The sequence below is a fragment of the Convolutriloba macropyga genome, chromosome 6 (genome assembly GCF_964194025.1).
Source record: "Convolutriloba macropyga chromosome 6, txConMacr16.3, whole genome shotgun sequence".
Classification (NCBI taxonomy): domain Eukaryota; kingdom Metazoa; phylum Xenacoelomorpha; order Acoela; family Convolutidae; genus Convolutriloba; species Convolutriloba macropyga.
In genome coordinates, this window is record NC_134473.1 from 18,358,830 (window position 1) to 18,375,706 (window position 16,877).

Genomic DNA, 16,877 nt, shown 5'->3' on the forward strand with positions numbered 1-16,877 from the left:
GGTCGCATTTCGTAATATCTGCCTCCTATTTTAATTTCAAACATTCGGAACTGCTTCACTTGCTTTGCAACTGGCACCTTTTTTAATATGCTTCAAAATCAATTTTTCAACTAAATACCGAATCTTTAACCAATCTAATATTCGGCTCTATTATATGTCAGCAGATTTGTGTTATCAACCCCGTAAGCATCGAAAAATTTGTTGACCACGGAATTGTCATTAAAATGTCTGCTGAACATTAAAAGTTTAGAATTTTACTAAAAAGGCGGAGAGCAGAAAAAGTGAAGCAGTTCCTAGTACTTCTGACTTCCTAGTATTATGACGTGAACAACTGTCCGATCATGCACCTTACAGAGCCCCCTCCAATTCGCTCAATCGTGTTCACAGGAATCGGTATTACGTCATCAACGTGTTCACGAATCATCGACTGCTGCCAGTCGAACAAATTATCCCACGCATTTTGTGACATGGTCAAGAAGAACATGGGCTCTCCATTCTTCTCGCCTCGAAGCTCTAGGGCGTTTCCGCAAAAGAACCTGACTTGAAGTAAGGATATCGGGATCACAGTTCGTCCGGACGCCGAGAGGGAGTTCTGGACGGCGTCCAGTTCCTCAGCTGTTGCGAAACATTCATCGCAAAGCATTGCGAAAGTGTTGCCGATGTTGAGCATGACATTAGTGTGAAATATCGGAAGGTCAGTTTCGTCCTGAGTTTTGAACGTGATCAGTTTGTAACCGAGGTGATTGCAAAGGTCCTCGGCTACTTCGGCGTCAGCGCGTTTGGACAGTCCTACGTAGCAGATTTTATTGATGCGGTCAAAGACACAGGCGCCAGTTCCTTCCAGGAATTTACCTTCCTGTTCATAATGACTCAGATCCAGAACCTACAGAGAAATTTAAACATAAGCTGCGTGTTGCGTGTTTGTATTAACGCCCCCCCCCCCCCCAACAGTTGGAACACCTACGCGCTCTTATGTTAATCGCAAATGATTAATATATATTGCAGACTATAATTTTTTTTAATCTGAACCCTAGATTTGGTAATTGCGTGCCAGTCGCTAGAAAAACATTTAAGCTAAAGCAATTTTAATATACAGCTTTTCACACGAGCTCTCAGAGTTTTGAAGCTGTCCTACTACTTTTAACTCTGATGTGGTAGGTATTTTATTTGTTTGTTCTTAATTACCACACTAGAGCTAAACCTATATTATTGTAGCGACCTTAATTACGTGCTAGAATAAGTCTCACTATATGCTCACAATGTTCTTTGCTAATTTCCAAACCATAATGTGTTATTTGCTAGAAAATAAAATTGATTAGATATAAAGATTAATTAGTAAATAAACAGAAAGGATAGAGCACAATTAAGAGTTAAATCTTACTTGAAAATATGGTGGGGTATCTAATCTTAATCAATAAATTGAATCCATCTTACTGCTGGATGTGAACATTACTCTAACTCTATTTTTGCTATAAAATTGGCAGACTTACAATCGCTGCTGTATTTCCCTCTTAGCTGAGGAGTAGAAGTTTCGCTCTAAGAGCAGTGAGAGGAAGAGAGAGAGAGAGAGAGAGAGAGAGAAATTTTTCGGTTGAAATTCAAGCGTCTTACGTTCGCGCTCGTTGAGTTTGGTCTGATTTCCTTCAGCAGCAAGCTCTAAGCTCGTGCGTGTTTATAACTGAGTCAACACGACTAAAAAATCACAAGACTTATGACTAGCTCCGAATCAATTCCTAGGTCATTCGTGGAGCCGACTATTACTCGTCTTTAGTCATATATTCGTTTCAGGCTTGCTGCTGAAGAACGGCCTGGATAGCTTCAGTACCCTTCACTTAGTACGCGTATTAATAGCGGCAGTGAATCAGCCGGTATGGCCTGCTCCATAGTGTATTAAATAATACACAGCAGTATTTGGCTATGAATAATGTATTCATTCACTCAACGCAATTCACGCAGCATAGCTTTCTCTTAATATTCCGTCAGTTTAGACTAAGTCTAAAGTGTTCACAAAGTCGACGGTTAAATAATTATACTCTCTGTAGTATCGATAATTGCGGCGGAAATTATCCAATTAGCAATACTACAGCTCACCCCGGTTTAAAGAAGAGAAAAATTGTGCTCTATCGTACAAAGTTTACATTAAGAGTATATAAGTAAACAGTGACCACTTTTTTACACAAGAGTTAAAAGGTTGATTGATGAGGAAGACAATAATTATTTGGTTGAAAAGTTTACAACATTAGTATACAGAAAGAGACTGGTTAGTTAATACATCAGTTATGAAACTAATAGGATTTAAGAACCAGTTAGTGATTAAAGAGTAGAAATACTAGGATATATGGTCGTTGGAGAGGTTTACAAAAGTTAAGATTATTAAGATTAATAGACAGCAATGATACTGTGCGACAAATTTATTAGCCTTAAAACAGAAGATTTACTGAGGCACATACACAAGGTAATAGCGAAAGAGTTTGTTGGTTACAAGTACAGCAAAAGACGGAAATGAGTCTTCAAATAAAGATTAAGGTGAAAAGAAGTTTACAAAATCAGAACTCTTTTTGACTCTTTCAGTTCCTTTGCAAGGTTTTGATTTGCTTCAATAAGGTCATTTGACTTTTTGATTAGGGTCTTCAGCTGAGAATCTCTAATTTCCAGAGTTTTTGAACAAACAACTAATTTTCTCCTCATGGCTTCCTTCTCGTTGTCGTTTGTTTTCGCGGAAATTTGGAGAGCGCTCAGTTGTTTCTGTAGGTCTGCCAGTGCGTTCTCCGACTCCCAGAGCTGTCTGCGGAATGTGGAGTTTTCAACCACTAAGTCCGTGGTGTAAATTGTTTCGGCCATAATTGAGTTGTTTTCGGGAAAGGCTGTGAGGTTTGAAAAAGGGACGTGAATCCTACAGCCTAGCGTCTTGTGGGCGACTTCATATGACCTTTCGTTGGCATTTCGGGAGCGAAGTCTCCAGAGGTTCATTGTTGTTACCAACGAAAAATCAGGGATCACCGGTAAGGTGTCGGTGGGAACAGTGATCGTCTGGCCGGTAACTTTATTCTTAATCACTGTTTCCTTCGACAGACACCATTGATTATAATCCATAGTGAGGGAATAATGCAACGATTTAACGAATTTCGGATTATTGTCTAATGGACGCATCTCTTTCATCCGTTGGTGCTCCAGCCTTACTTCTTTCAACGGAAAATCTTTTCCCTTGGGAAGTCCGTCATCTATGGAACTGTGGAAGGCTGCGGAGGTGCTTGATGAGAGTTGCTTGTCTGTCCAACTGAGGTTCCTTGATGTTGATGGGGCTGATGCTGTTGTCGATGTTGTTGTTGAAGTTTTTTGTGAGTATGGCCACGTTGACGTGGGTGGATCACTCTAGGCTTCTTTGTTAGAGGTGGAAGATCTGCCATCCAGTTGGTCAACGGGTCATACTGCTCCTCTGGCAATGTGGGGGTTGCGGTCTGATAGGATCTTTTGGACATCTTGTCAAACATAAATATAAATACACTTACACAGAAAGGTTAAAACGAAATCTAGCTGTGCTGAAAAGAAAACAATCGTACTTTTTAACGTACCAACAAAATCATACTCCTAGAGTACAGGAATACAATCACACATTACGTGCAGAATCAATTTTTGCGAAGCTCCCACCGGGGTGGAAAGAAGGAAAGGAAAAATTCGAAGGAATTGAAATGTGGAAAACAATCTCCGTTTTAAAAATCGGATTATCCTATTAACCAAAAAATTATTTGTTTAAAGCTTTGAATCAGATTGTGTCAGATTTAACTGACTAAATTGGGTTTCGGACCTCGTGGCTTCCCTCCGTGCGACGACCCGCGCAGCTGGGTTTTTCTTTGTGTTGCAGTATATACCTGCTAGTGATGAAGGGTCGTTAGATGAGGAGGAGGAGGAGGACTTCTATGAGGAGGCCAACAGAGAGGGTGATGACGAAGGAGAGAAGAATAAGAATTGGGAAATGAATGGGGTGCATTGTTTAGGAATTTTCCGACCAAACGTCGTGGGGGTTGATCTTCTTCAAACAAATGGGGCAATTTTGTTTCTCTTGGGCACAGGGATTACACACAAAATGTCCAAGGTTCTGGTGACATTTTATGTGCGGGTGAGTGGAGGAGGTGACACATTTCTTTATTTGGTTGCAGCAAAAACATCGGTAATAAAAACTAAGGGATAGCGTATAAATGTGGCGGAGGCAAAGGGGGCAGTTTGGTTGGGAGGAGTGTTTCAGTAGGTTAGTTCTGCAATCAGTGCAAACTAGATGAGGGGGTTGGTCTCCGTCGGAAGGGTGCAATTTTTTCCAGCATGAAGTAATTCGTAAACAAATGGGACATTCATCACGATATTCGACAATAGGGGGCGTGATGAGTTCGTTCTGGAGGGGAAAAACTATCCGAAAGGATAAACAATTTCCCATTTTAAAAATCTCGAGATGGATAAATAGTTTCGTTATTGAGGTTGTTTGGGGGATTTAATTGATCTAATTTCAATAATAGCGATTTTTCAATTTTCAAAAAGAAATTCCAATGGGGTGAAAGGGGAGTTAGGGTTTTCGTCAACCTTTGTTGGGTATCAATATTAACATAATAAATTATTAAGGAAGGGGAGGTATAGTTATCGGTCTCTGTAAAGGAACGTTTAATGTCAGTTATTCTGACTAAATGCTGGTTTAAGTGAAATATCATATTTAAATTAATTTATTGGTTTCTGTCGAGATACTTCTAGCACATTTGGACTCGTTCTCGAGGAGGTAAAAGAAATAATTCCAGTAAACTGAAGTGGGGTAGACTGAGAGGGTTGATTTTTTCTGGGTTTTGACGTTTTTCAGGTTTACTAAAATAAATGCTTGAAGGGAAGGTTCAGTTTCGAAGGTTTTCACGAAACTACAAAATTCAACTAATTCTTGGTTTAAAAGGAAAAACATGATTTAAAATAAGGAAATAGGGTACTTAATTGTTAATTCGGCGTTTGAATAAAAGGATAAGAATAGGGCTATTTCGAGTATCTGGGGATGACTAATTTTTAAAGTTAGATAGTGATTTAAAATACTGTGGGGTTGTCGAATGTAAATTATGAAGGAGTTATGGGTGGTGGATAATCCAAGGATAATATATTTTATGTTATTCAATTTAAGGGTAAGGGATCTATTCTGTATATTAATCATTACCAGTTGGAGATATCAATGGGGAGCTGATCTAGATTTTGCTCTGAAAGCATCAAAAAAAAGTTCCAATAGGGGGAAAAAGCTGGTATTGTTATTGAACCTTCGTCCCAAGAGTCTACAAAATCAAACAAAACTTCTAGAGTGGGGGTTACTTGATAGGGAAAATGGATAGTAAAAGATCGATTAATCTGATAAGGTCTTACTAAACTGCCTTGATAGTAAAAGTACATTCCAAAACGATATTCTCGTGCTGATGGATTCCGAAGTGTTTGTAATGTACTGTGAATACGTTTGATTCTCTGAAACGTTTAAGAAATAAGGCAAAATTTGTTAAAACGTATAAAATAGCCAATAAATTAATCAGTTCACGAAGGGACTACTGAGGATCATGGTGCCTCATTTTATAGAAGAAAGTGGATGTTGCTTCCTAAATCGAGTAGACCATATTCACAGTCAAGTAAAAATTCCTTAAGAGTATAAAATTTTTCGTGGTCTGAATAAATTAATATGTCTACTAAGTCAGAAAATTTTGGTGCGCTAACTTTTAAATGCACTAAATTTTCATAAGCAGGTGTAAAAGAGTAATATATATGTCCATAAAATTCGTGAAATTTAATAAATAAACCTTTATGGTACTCGGATACAAAAAGATCATTAAAGTTTTGCATCTCAAATCATAATGCTGAAACAGTAAACTTAGACTAATAAGAGTTGATTAAGTGTGATGAATTAAGTATAAAAAGACAAATTTGATGACTGAATTATGGGGGAGCAATTGCATTTACTTCTTGCTCAGTAGGAACTTTAGGGTAAAGATGTGGTATTTCTGGCATAGGAGGTGATGCCACTTCAGGGGCAGTGAGTGGTGACAATTCAATTTGACTGTTGTCGTGATAGATGTTATTATCTGGTGTATGCTTGAGGTATCGACTTCTATTTGGTTCATTGTTTGTATTGTTATCAGAGTTTTCATCATCTTTAGGTGTTTGATAAATTGATGTTACAATGGAAAGTAGAAACAAATTGTACGAGGCTCCTAGTAATGTTTTCCAAAAACCAATAGTGTTTTTCGACAGTTTTTGTATCTCGAAAGCTCTTAAAATAAAAATTACGACATCGATCAAGAACTTGATCAACATGAAACATGCAAATAAAATTCCGGCTCTTTCTATATAATAGCCCATTTCTCCAAAAGTACTCTTAAAGTGATCAAGGAAAAAAGATGGTGACAACATTGAATCTAAGTATAGTCGATTATTTAGGCCTGCGGCGCGATAGATATCGCGTTGACTATTGTCTACATGCGCGTTTTGAAGTACTGTTCGAGAAATCTTTTTCAAAACTGAATTAGATGCAGATTTGTGTAAAATTGTTCTCCAAAAATCTTTCAACTGGTTTACAGTGTAAATACCAGCACGACGAGAATCATAGTCTGGGATTTTTTGAATATAACCAATTTGTTGTGGAGCAAAAACAGCGGGCGGTTTAAAAGGAACTGGCGCCGGCATCAACTGATACCAAGAATTATTATTATCTAAATCAAGTTGAAACAAATTTTTGAAAGTATCTGTACAGTCTATTTCATTTGCAAATGGAAATGTTTGGCGCGTAATAGGATTAACAAACATAGTTTTTCCGTCATAAAAGATCGGAATACGGTCGTAACAGCGATCAAGTACTTTAAGCGGTGAAATTTTCTTTGGACACGGATATAGAAAACCTATAACACCTTCAATTTCTAAGAACATTGAACGATTTCCGGTTAGCATGTATCCGGCCAATCTATTGTTTTCGTAAGACAATGCATTGATCATTTGGATTTGAGTGCGTCTGAGCTCGCACATATTTTGTAAAATAAGGAAGTCAGACTGTTCCAAATCACGATAGACCTTATACATTATGAAATTAATTTTCATACGCATGTGAGCATCATAATCGATAGTGTCTTTTCCAACGTTTTCAAGAATTTTTTTATGATTTCCAAAATGTTGGCTACCAACTAGCTCGTTTTTAGGTGTCTCGTAAAAACCGTTCACCCTTATTTTGTTGTCGGTGCCGACTTGCATTTTGTAATAATTAACATTATTTTTTGAAATTACGGTTTTTCCCGTATTCATATCAAATCCGCCTGTAAAAGAAACAAATAAATCATCAAAGTTTGTGATAAACAAAGGAGTAGGCTTTCCACAAATATAAGTTCTTTCATTATTTATCCTCAGTTTTATGTCTCGCGTGTGGTCTATTTTCATGTTGTTTTGCAATCGATAAACATCATTTTTGCATGTCGTGCGTACTTATGATGTAGTATTGTGGTGGATCTGGTTCGTTTGTGAACTTTATCATTTTTGCGACTTGAGTGAAAAGTTTTGTAACAATGCAATTTTCTGGCACATCCCATGAGTAAGCGAAGGGGTCTAGTGATGTTGTTTCACAACCTCCTTCCTTGAGTTCGCATGGAAGTTTTAATCCTAATGGGGTAAAAACTGATTTTGTTTCCTGATCAACTTCGAGTTCAACTCTTTGCATTTGTGTTTCAAAGGAATAAAGTTTTACTTCTCCTGACGCAGAGCAATCTGTGTTATCTTCTAAGTGGTCGTCCTCATTCAGACCACCGTGTGTGTATTGGTGTTTTAAAACTTCATTTGAAATGTCTAGCTTATAAGTTCTATCGTACTCTGTTATAGCAATTTTTCCTGTTTTGTTTGCACGTCTGCATTCTTCTGGCGTTACTATGACGTCAGTTGTAAGAGAAATTTGGTCATATGCTAAAGAAGAGTGCAATAAAAATCCACAGTGCCATCTTAAAGCTTGCGATTTTACTCGACACATCACTGCCTCTACTTTTGTTCTGTATGATCTTTGATACAGTGTCACCGTTGCAGGTGCAACTTTAATATTTTCCGGTTTAATGTTGCATTGAGCTACTTGATTTAAAGCATACATTTTGCTTTCTTTCATTTTTGAACAGTCATAATGAACAACTTTCAACGTAGGGGAGATGTCATCCAACTCATTCCTAACTGAGGGTCTACAAAAAGATACAACAATAAAGACAAACAAAATAGTTAAATATTTATAAAGGAAGTTGTTGTTTTTCATAATAACTTTATTTTTTTTAGTGATTGACTGAGTTTTTGGTTTTTTTAGTGTCAGAAAGCTAAGAGTAAGTCTGGAGGAAGTAAGAGAAAAGGTCTCGGAAGTTAATTTTCCGATGATTTGAACCTTTAAAGTAAAGATATAAGGTAAGATTTAAGTAAATCCCGCTTGATAGCGATTAGTAAGTTTTTTCAATCGTCCCGAAATTCGACGATCGATTCGAGATGAACGTTGATCATCCGAGGGAGTTGGGTTTGCTTCGGGTGATTGTACACGGATTTGGGTTCTAACAGTGCTGACTCTAATGTCAGGTGGATCTGCAAAACGAATACGTGTTTCGGGATATGGGGTAGAACTTCTAGTTCTACTACGACTACGGTTATCAGGTGTTTGTGTGTTATCTACAAACGTAGTTGAAAAACCTTCTTGAAATCCTGAGTCAGGTTTTGTTATTGTGGTATTGTTATCTTCAAGTGTTTTTTCATGATTATTTTCATTGTGTATGTTATCCGTATTACTTGTAAAATTGTCTACAGGGAAAAATTCAGTTTCAGTAAAGGGTTGTTGAAAGGAAAATTTATTCACTGGCTTATTAAATTTTTCAACTTGAATAGTCAACAACTAATTCTGAAATTGCGTTTTCAATTGGGAAGTACTCAATTAGATGGTTTCTATGGGCAACTTTTTTGACAGTTTTGTTTGAAACAAGTTCTATTTCGTAATTTACATTTGTCAATTTTTTTGTTACTTCATACGGTCCTGATCTTAGTTCATGTAACTTTTTGGATTTTCCGTCCTCGAATGAATGATTTTCCATTAACACCAGTTGTCCTACGTCTAGAGGCTTACCTAGTTTATGTTTGTTTCTGTTTTGATGTGCTTTGGAGTTAACTTCTAGGCTTCTGCTGTATGCAGTTTTGTAAATTTGTTTGAATTGATTTTCACGAGCAAGCAATGAACTACTTAGTTTTGGTTTTAGTAGTTTATCTATCTGATCGTTGTTGCTACTTTGTTCTGAATGCTTGTGGAGTGGTAAGTCTTTGCAAAATTCTGAATTACAAGTCAAATCGGAAGACCTTAATAATCCTAATTTCAGTGAAAGGGAAATTTGGGGCTTTTGGCCAAAAACGATTTCGTAGGGTGTTAATCCTGTACTAGTGTTTGCTGTTGTGTTATGAGCAAACGCGAACTTTGGTGCTAAGTCACTCCAATTACGATTAGCTTGTTCAAAAAAGATTCGGAAATGTGTGCCAAGATGTTTGTTTTGGATCTCAACTCTTCCGTTGGTCCAGGGAGAGTATGCTGTTCTAGGAGCATGCGTAATTCCAAGTTCATGAGTCCAACTTGTGAACTCCTCGTTCATAAAAGCTGATCCTTTATCATACACAAGTTTTTGTGGTATACCAAAAGTAAGAAAAAATTTCTCAAGTGCTGATATTGTTTCACTTGCTGATGTTGATGAAACTGGGTAAACTTGGATGTAACGAGAAAAGGAATCAATTACTACTAAGCAATGTTTATTTCCGTTCGATGGTGGATTTATTGGACCTTTGTGATCTATATGTACCGTGTGGAAGGGGAAAGGTACAGTTTCTGTCCATTTTTCAAGCGGTGCTTCGTTTAAGTCTTTGCGTTTTTGTTTATTTTTTTGACAATCTAAACAATTCGCTATTAAGTGAGAAACCCATTTATATAAACCTGGCCAATAGAAAAAGCGTTTTATGCTTGACAATGTTTTATCTTTTCCAGAGTGTCCAGAAAGCGAATCTTGGTGAGCTAATTCAAAAATTTTTAAGAAGAGGGATAATGGTGCGCATATTTTCATGTTTTGAATATTTGGATCTTCAGTTGGTTGTTTAATACATAAAATGTTTCCAATTAGGCAAAGATTTTCGAAATTATTCAAGTACGTTTTCATGGCTTTTGATTGTCGAAATTTTACATTTTTCTCATCTTTGTTTCCTGATTCAAAAAGTTGTCTTACAGTCTGAATAACTGGGTCTTTGAATTGTTCCTGGCTTATTGCTGTTATGTTCAAGTCAATATCTTTAGCAAAACTAGATAATTTTTCAATGAGTTCTTTTCCATCTGAAATTTCGTTATTTTCACAAATTGGTTTTGCTAGTCGAACACTTGCTATTCTATCAAAGTTTGCTTTGCTTGCTTCAATCTCTTGCTCAAGACTCATGTCATCTATTTCTAAATCTGACAATTCAACAGAATTTAGAAAAGGGTCGTCTTCTGTTGTAGAAATTTTTTCAAATTGCTCTTTTTCTTTTTCTAAATTATCATCAATTTCTAAAGACAAATCAGAGTAGTAGTTTTCACTGTCGTCTTGTTCGCTTAAGATTGGCTCTTTTAGTGGGAATTTTCCACGATAGTGATTTATTGCATTTCCTTTCAAGAAGGATTCTGATATGTCCGAAGTTGAACAAATTCGATCACTGGGTTTATAGTTTGTCTGAAAAAATTGTTCATTTTCAAAATTCAATTTTTGAACACCTTGAAAAGTTTGCTTTAGAATGGGGTAGCAATCGTTTTTCTGTCCTTTTTCATTGTCATGCAACACGAAGTATTTTTCTTCGTTGCCTGACTCGTCATAAAATTTAATGTCTTTCGGGATTTTTTTGTGCTTCAGTTGATACTTGTCTAAGTCTTTTATCGAGACGTTTCTACTAAGAATGTCTGGAAAGGCTAGGTTTTTGCCTTCTGTCCAGATTATTTTCAAGTTTTGGAATTTTGAAATGACAAGTTGATAGCGGAAAAATCGATGAGATAATTTTCCTCTGCGTCCCCAAAGATACAGTAGGGGCTTGTGGTCTGTGTAGAGATACACTGGATGTGGGGAACCTATTATGTAATGCTCATATGTTTGTAGAGCAGAAATTACACCACAAAGTTCTCTGGCTGTTGTACTCATTTTTTGCTCATCTTTTGTGTAAACTCGAGAATTAAACGAAACTATCCGTTTTCCGGTAGGAAATTCTTGGACTAAAATTGAACCAACACCAATTGATGATGCATCTACATGAACATGGAAGGGGTATCTGGTGTCTGGAATTGCTAAGACTGTATCTTCACTTATACGATCCTTAATTTCTCTGAACAACTTTTCGTGTTCATCTGTCCATTGAAATGTGGTTTCAGTTTTTATGAGATCGTAAAATGGCTTACTGTCTACATGCAGATTTTTTATGTATATGCTGTAAAATCCTAAACAACCTAGGACTCGGATTACATCTCGCTTATTCTCAGGTGTCTTTAAGGCTTTCAGATCTGCAACCCTTTTTTTACTGGTTGAATTCCGTCTTTTCCTACTACATGTCCTAAGAATTGTACTTTGCGCAAAAAGAATTTCGTTTTCTCAGGCTGAGCTTTCAGTCCTGCTTTGCGTAGCAAGAGGTGGTACTTTTTTATTATTGAGTACATCTCTTCAGCTGTCTGAGCTTGCATGATTGTGTCGTCAATATAAGTTACGGCTTGTCTAGATTTTATTAAAGGTGCAAAGTGGATTGTCATTATCCTACTAAAAAAATTTGGTAGTCCGCAAAGTCCGTAAAAACCACGTTGAAACGTGTATTGTTTTGAACCTATTACGAAACTCGTCAATTGTTGTGTTTCCTCCGTTAGAGGGACTTGATTATATGCAGAACATAAATCACTTGTAGTGAAGTAGTTTCCGTTTAGTCTAGTCAATAAAGAACCTTTGGGCTCTAGAGGCCATGAATACTTACTTAGGTCTGTTATTGAATTTAGGTATCTAGCATCTATTACTAGTTTCACTATGTTTCCCTTTGGAAGGATGATAACCGGATTAATAAATGACGATCCCATTTCGGTGTCGTCTCCCATTTCTCGAATTATTCCTGCTTTACAAAGCTGATCTAGCAAAATTTCAAGTTTTTCCTGATGGTGCAATGGCACTCGTGATGGTCTTTGCTTAGTCAAAGTTGAATTTGGTAGAAGTTTTACGTGAAATTTTTGCTTTATTTTGCCAACGTCATACTTGTGCTGAGAGTAAACGTCCTTGTCTCTGGCAAGAAGTTTCATGAGATCTAGTAATTGTGCATCATTAATGTCAGATTGACTGAAGTCAAATTTTTTGAGAAACTCACGGTCTGATTTACTAAACATTTCCAGTTTTTCTGGTGGTATTTGTTGTGGTCGAATTTCACTTTCTATTGTTGCTTTTGGTTTTAAGTCTTTTAGATCTTGACTAAAATCTGTTTCTAACTCATGGTGGTCTGCAAATTCTTTTTCTTGAACCTTTTTCTGAGCTTTTTTCAACTTTTGTCTAATATCTGTTTTGTCTAATTTCGGATTTTCTAAAGTCTCAATTGGGTTTTCAACTTTCTCAGTCACACGAAAGATGTGATTGAAATCTGTTTCAGTTTCTGTTAAGATATCTAAGAACGCGACGTTATCAATCAGTGTGTACTTTTGTGTTTTTTTACACATTTCTTCCAAAGTGTATCCTATTGAACCTTTATCTATTGTTACTTTACGATCACCAGGGTTATTAAGCATTATTGGCAACTCTTTTTCTTTTCTTACACAATAGACGTTGTATGTGTAGATACCTTTGTCCTGGAGTCGATTGTCAATTATAAATGATGTTCCTTGTTTAAAAATTGGTTTGATGGTGTAATTGTTAGTACTCTGCTAGATTGCGGTGCTAGTTCGAAAGGTCTGTTAAGTACAACTTTTTCAAATTTACTTACAAAAGGATAACTTTTTGTTTGATATTTTGAGAGCGTGATTGAGACGTTTGGATAAATTTTTAAGTTCATTTTTGGAGTTGTGAACTCAATTGATTTTGTGGCAAAATTCAAAAAATCCATTCCAAGGATGTTCAATTCGCAACCGTTTTTCTCTGAAACCCATGTTTTGAGATCTGTGTAATATTTGCCTTCAATGTCAAATGAGATGGGGACATGAATGTAGCCTAACAATTTTAATCGTTCGCCGTTAACTGCAATTGTTTTCTGTTTAGACTCAATTAGTTTAACATCAATCAGTGACTTAAGTTCCTGTAGAAAATCAAAGTTTATTAAGGAACACGTTGCTCCTGTGTCAACTAGAAACTGCGATTCGAAACCGTTATGTTTATTACTGTCTCCGACGGCGTGAATGTACAAGTTAATAAAAATGTTTGTCTTTTTATTTTTGTACGGAGACTCGTCTAGTTTAAATTAATTTCATCTTGTTGATTGTCCTCAAAGAATCCATTAACTTTATTTTCTCTGAATTGAACTCTGTTTGAGTTACGGTCTCTACTGTTATCTCTAGAATTCTGATTAGAACTGTTACTTCTTCTATAATCCTGTCTTGGACTGCTTGACTCACGATACCTTGTTCGGGAATCGTTTCGATCATATTGTCGTTCCCTGGAAAAGTTCCTATAGTCCTGGGGTCTACGATCGTTGGATCTGCTATTATAGCGTCGATTTCGATTCTCAAAGCTTTGTGAGCGATTTCTGAAGTTATTGTTCTCAGATCTAGGATAAGGAGAGTATTGTCTGCGGTTGCCTTGGTTGTAGTAACTGTTACGTGGTCTAGTGTCTTGTCTGTATCTGTTCTGATTTCTATCATAACTATCTTCTCTTGGACGACGTCCTCTATAGCTTTGATAGTTATCTCTGAACTTATCTCTTTGCTGTGGTTGCTGTCTGTTTTGTTCTTTAAAGTCTCTGTTTGCATGGCAATATGCTATTGTGTGACCTGACTTTCTGCAAAATTTACAAAATCGTGTGTGATTTTGTTTATTTCTAGGCTCGTTTGGGTTGTAGGCTGCGCTAATTCTGTTGTTTTTCATTAAACTTGCTAATTCTTGGAGCTGGTCTTTTATACCATCTATCTCCATTTTGTTGTCTATGCTGCTAGATGCTGTGCCTGTGAAATCACTACTTACTGCAAAACTTAAGTCTTTAGTGCTAACTTGATTTCTAAGTTGTTCCCATGTTGCGTTAGGTGTTCCTATCAAATATTGATGCGCTTTTTGTTTAAGTGCTGGAGGAGTTAGTCCTCTTACAAAAAATTCCATACACTTAGTTTGCCTTTGAGCATCTGTGAATGGGTCTGGCCATCCCTTTTCCACTGCTTTTGTTAGTCTGTGTACGTAACTTTTGATTAATTCATCTGGTTGTCTACGAATGTTTTCTACCTCAATTCGTTTTCTATACTTGTCTTTCTCGTCTGTGAATCTATTTAAGAAACCTGTCCTAACATCTTCCCATGGTTCCGCTGCGGGCAAAGAATCGAACCATTGGGCTGCTGGTCCTCTTAAGACTGAGCCAAATAATGCTTTTCTACGTGCGTCATATGCATTTTGTGCATCTCCTGGTCCTAGTCTAATTCCTAATGAAAACTCTATTTTTCTCTCTATTAGACTTAGAAAATCTGCTACGTCCTCACTTGGGTCTAAGCCTGTAAATTTTTCAAGAGAAATGTCTGGGTATGCTACGATGTTAGCCATTTTTGTTTTAGGGTTTTTGTTGAATTATTACTAAGTTTTTTTCTGAAAAAGATACTATAAACGAAAGAAGCAATATAAAAGTCTAATCAAAAGAATTTGAAGCTATGAAAAGGTCAACCAATTTTTTATAGAATTTAGAAAATATTCAGACAATCTGCTTAAACAAATGGTCCTATCTCAAAAACACTATTTGGGGTACGAAGTGCGTCTAAAATTTGGTTAAACTTTGGGTTGTTTTCCGCATGTGTTATGTAACAAGCTAGTCCTGGAATGTTATCAAAATTAATGAAAATGTACATATATTGCTTTTTCTTATCTAATTTATAACTAGTAACTTTGCCTGTATTATGACCAAGTTTGATAATAATATTCAAGAAGTTAGCGTCAATATTCATTGAATTCAACGTTTGCTCTAAAAAAAGGTGTAATTTTAGACAGTATCAGTTACAAAATTAGGTAAAGTTTTAGTGAACTAGAGTTCAATATAACTATTAGGCGTGTGCAAAGCTTTCAAAGTTTTGTAAAAATCAGGATTAGAACTTGCATATGTTATAAAACAGTGTAGGCGCGGATCGTTAACAAACTTATAATAGATAATTAGAGATTGTTTATCGTTATTTAATGTGTACTTTTTAACTTTTGCAACTTTATCGTCGTACAAAATGGTTACATTTAGGTGCTTTGTACTAATATCCATAAGCTGGGTTATAAGACAATAAAAAGAAAAAAAAAGAGTTTTTGTTTTGTTTTTCACTTTGTTTTATACAAAAATATTTGATATTAAATAATTATAGGCATTTGTTCATTCGTTGATAGCAACCATCTTCGGTTAGTCGATATTCTATCCAGAAGAATTTTCCTGCGTGACAAAATTTTGGTTTTTGATTGATTTCAGAGAAGGCTGTTGTTAGTATTGGCCTAAATACTCTGACTCGATAGGAAATGATTTGATTATCGCTATCAGACTTTCTTATTAGAACACAATAAACGTTTTCTTTTTGGATTATTTCTTTAATAAAGTTGGGTAATGTGGGTGAAAACATGCAAATGTTTTCAAACTTATAGAGCTTATTATCTGGCAAGGGAACTAGTTTCAGATTTTGGCTGCTTTCACTCATTTATTGGAAGCTTGTGGTTGAGCGTACATACATTGTAAATCGATGATTGAGCCACGTTTATTAAGTTTATTGAACAAATAATCAAAGGAGGTATTTTCAGTTTTAAATATGGTTACTTGTCCGACAGTTTTTATTCTTTTGATACGGTAGACTATTGTCACGTATGATTGTTCAACGTCGGTGACGTATTTGAGCACTCGACAGTCTGCTGAGTTATCCTTAATACTTATTTGTTTGTCTCCTATTAGGTATTCCATAAACTTTTTGCAAAAACTGGAAATTTAAATTTGTTGAAGTGAATTTGTATGCAGACTTATACGTAACCCAACAAGTACAATCGAATATATGGCTCAGAAAAACGAAGGAGAAACTTAAATATCACAAAATACCAGTAAAGGGAACGTTTACTTAGAAAGGTTGCACGAAAAGATTGTGTTATTTCCGTTAAGTTTGCCGTTTTGGTGGTTAATTTCGGACAAAACGCTATATTTCTATTAGTATATTAACTTAAAACTGGCGTTAATAGTCTTCAAAAGCTATTTTCTTGTCTCTGTGTTCGAATATTTACTCATACTTCAGGATTATCGGCGAATTTCATGAAATTATTTGGAATTTTGAGACCAATTTCGGGATTTGTTCCGCTAATTTGTATCCAAAATGAGATATTTTTCACTTTTTGTGATTCAATTTGGGTAATTTTTTACAAGTTCCGGGCAATTTTTGGATTACCTGGGTGAATTTTGGGTCAATTTTGGGCAAAAAGTGACAATTTTGTGTCAATTTTGATGAATTACCGGATCAATATAGGCGAAATTTTGAAAAATTTTGGCAAATTTTGACAATCTTTCACCGAAAACGGGTGTTTTCTTAATGAAACAGGGCAAAATTGGGAAAATTTTGGCTGAATTTGACAATTTTTTGACAAATTTGGGCTAATATGTCAATAATTTGGGTCAAATCTAATAGTTTCGGGTTGTAATTATTTCAATTTTGTGTTTAAAAGCAAAAATTG

At 36.0% G+C, this 16,877-nt stretch overlaps 1 protein-coding gene across 1 annotated transcript in view; it reads right to left on the bottom strand.

The window, feature by feature from the left end:
- Nucleotides 1-238: 238 nt before the first annotated feature.
- LOC142341253 (uncharacterized) overlaps nucleotides 239-16,877 on the bottom strand; it is a 42,351-nt gene continuing 25,712 nt past the window's right edge. Inside the window, exons 3-5 of the mRNA XM_075392173.1 lie at nucleotides 13,619-13,962; nucleotides 3,231-3,479; nucleotides 239-883 (exon numbers count right to left, since the gene is read on the bottom strand). Coding sequence (XP_075248288.1) covers nucleotides 317-883; nucleotides 3,231-3,479; nucleotides 13,619-13,962 — 1,160 coding nt within the window. The 3' untranslated portion in view covers nucleotides 239-316. The remainder of the gene's footprint in view (nucleotides 884-3,230; nucleotides 3,480-13,618; nucleotides 13,963-16,877) is intronic.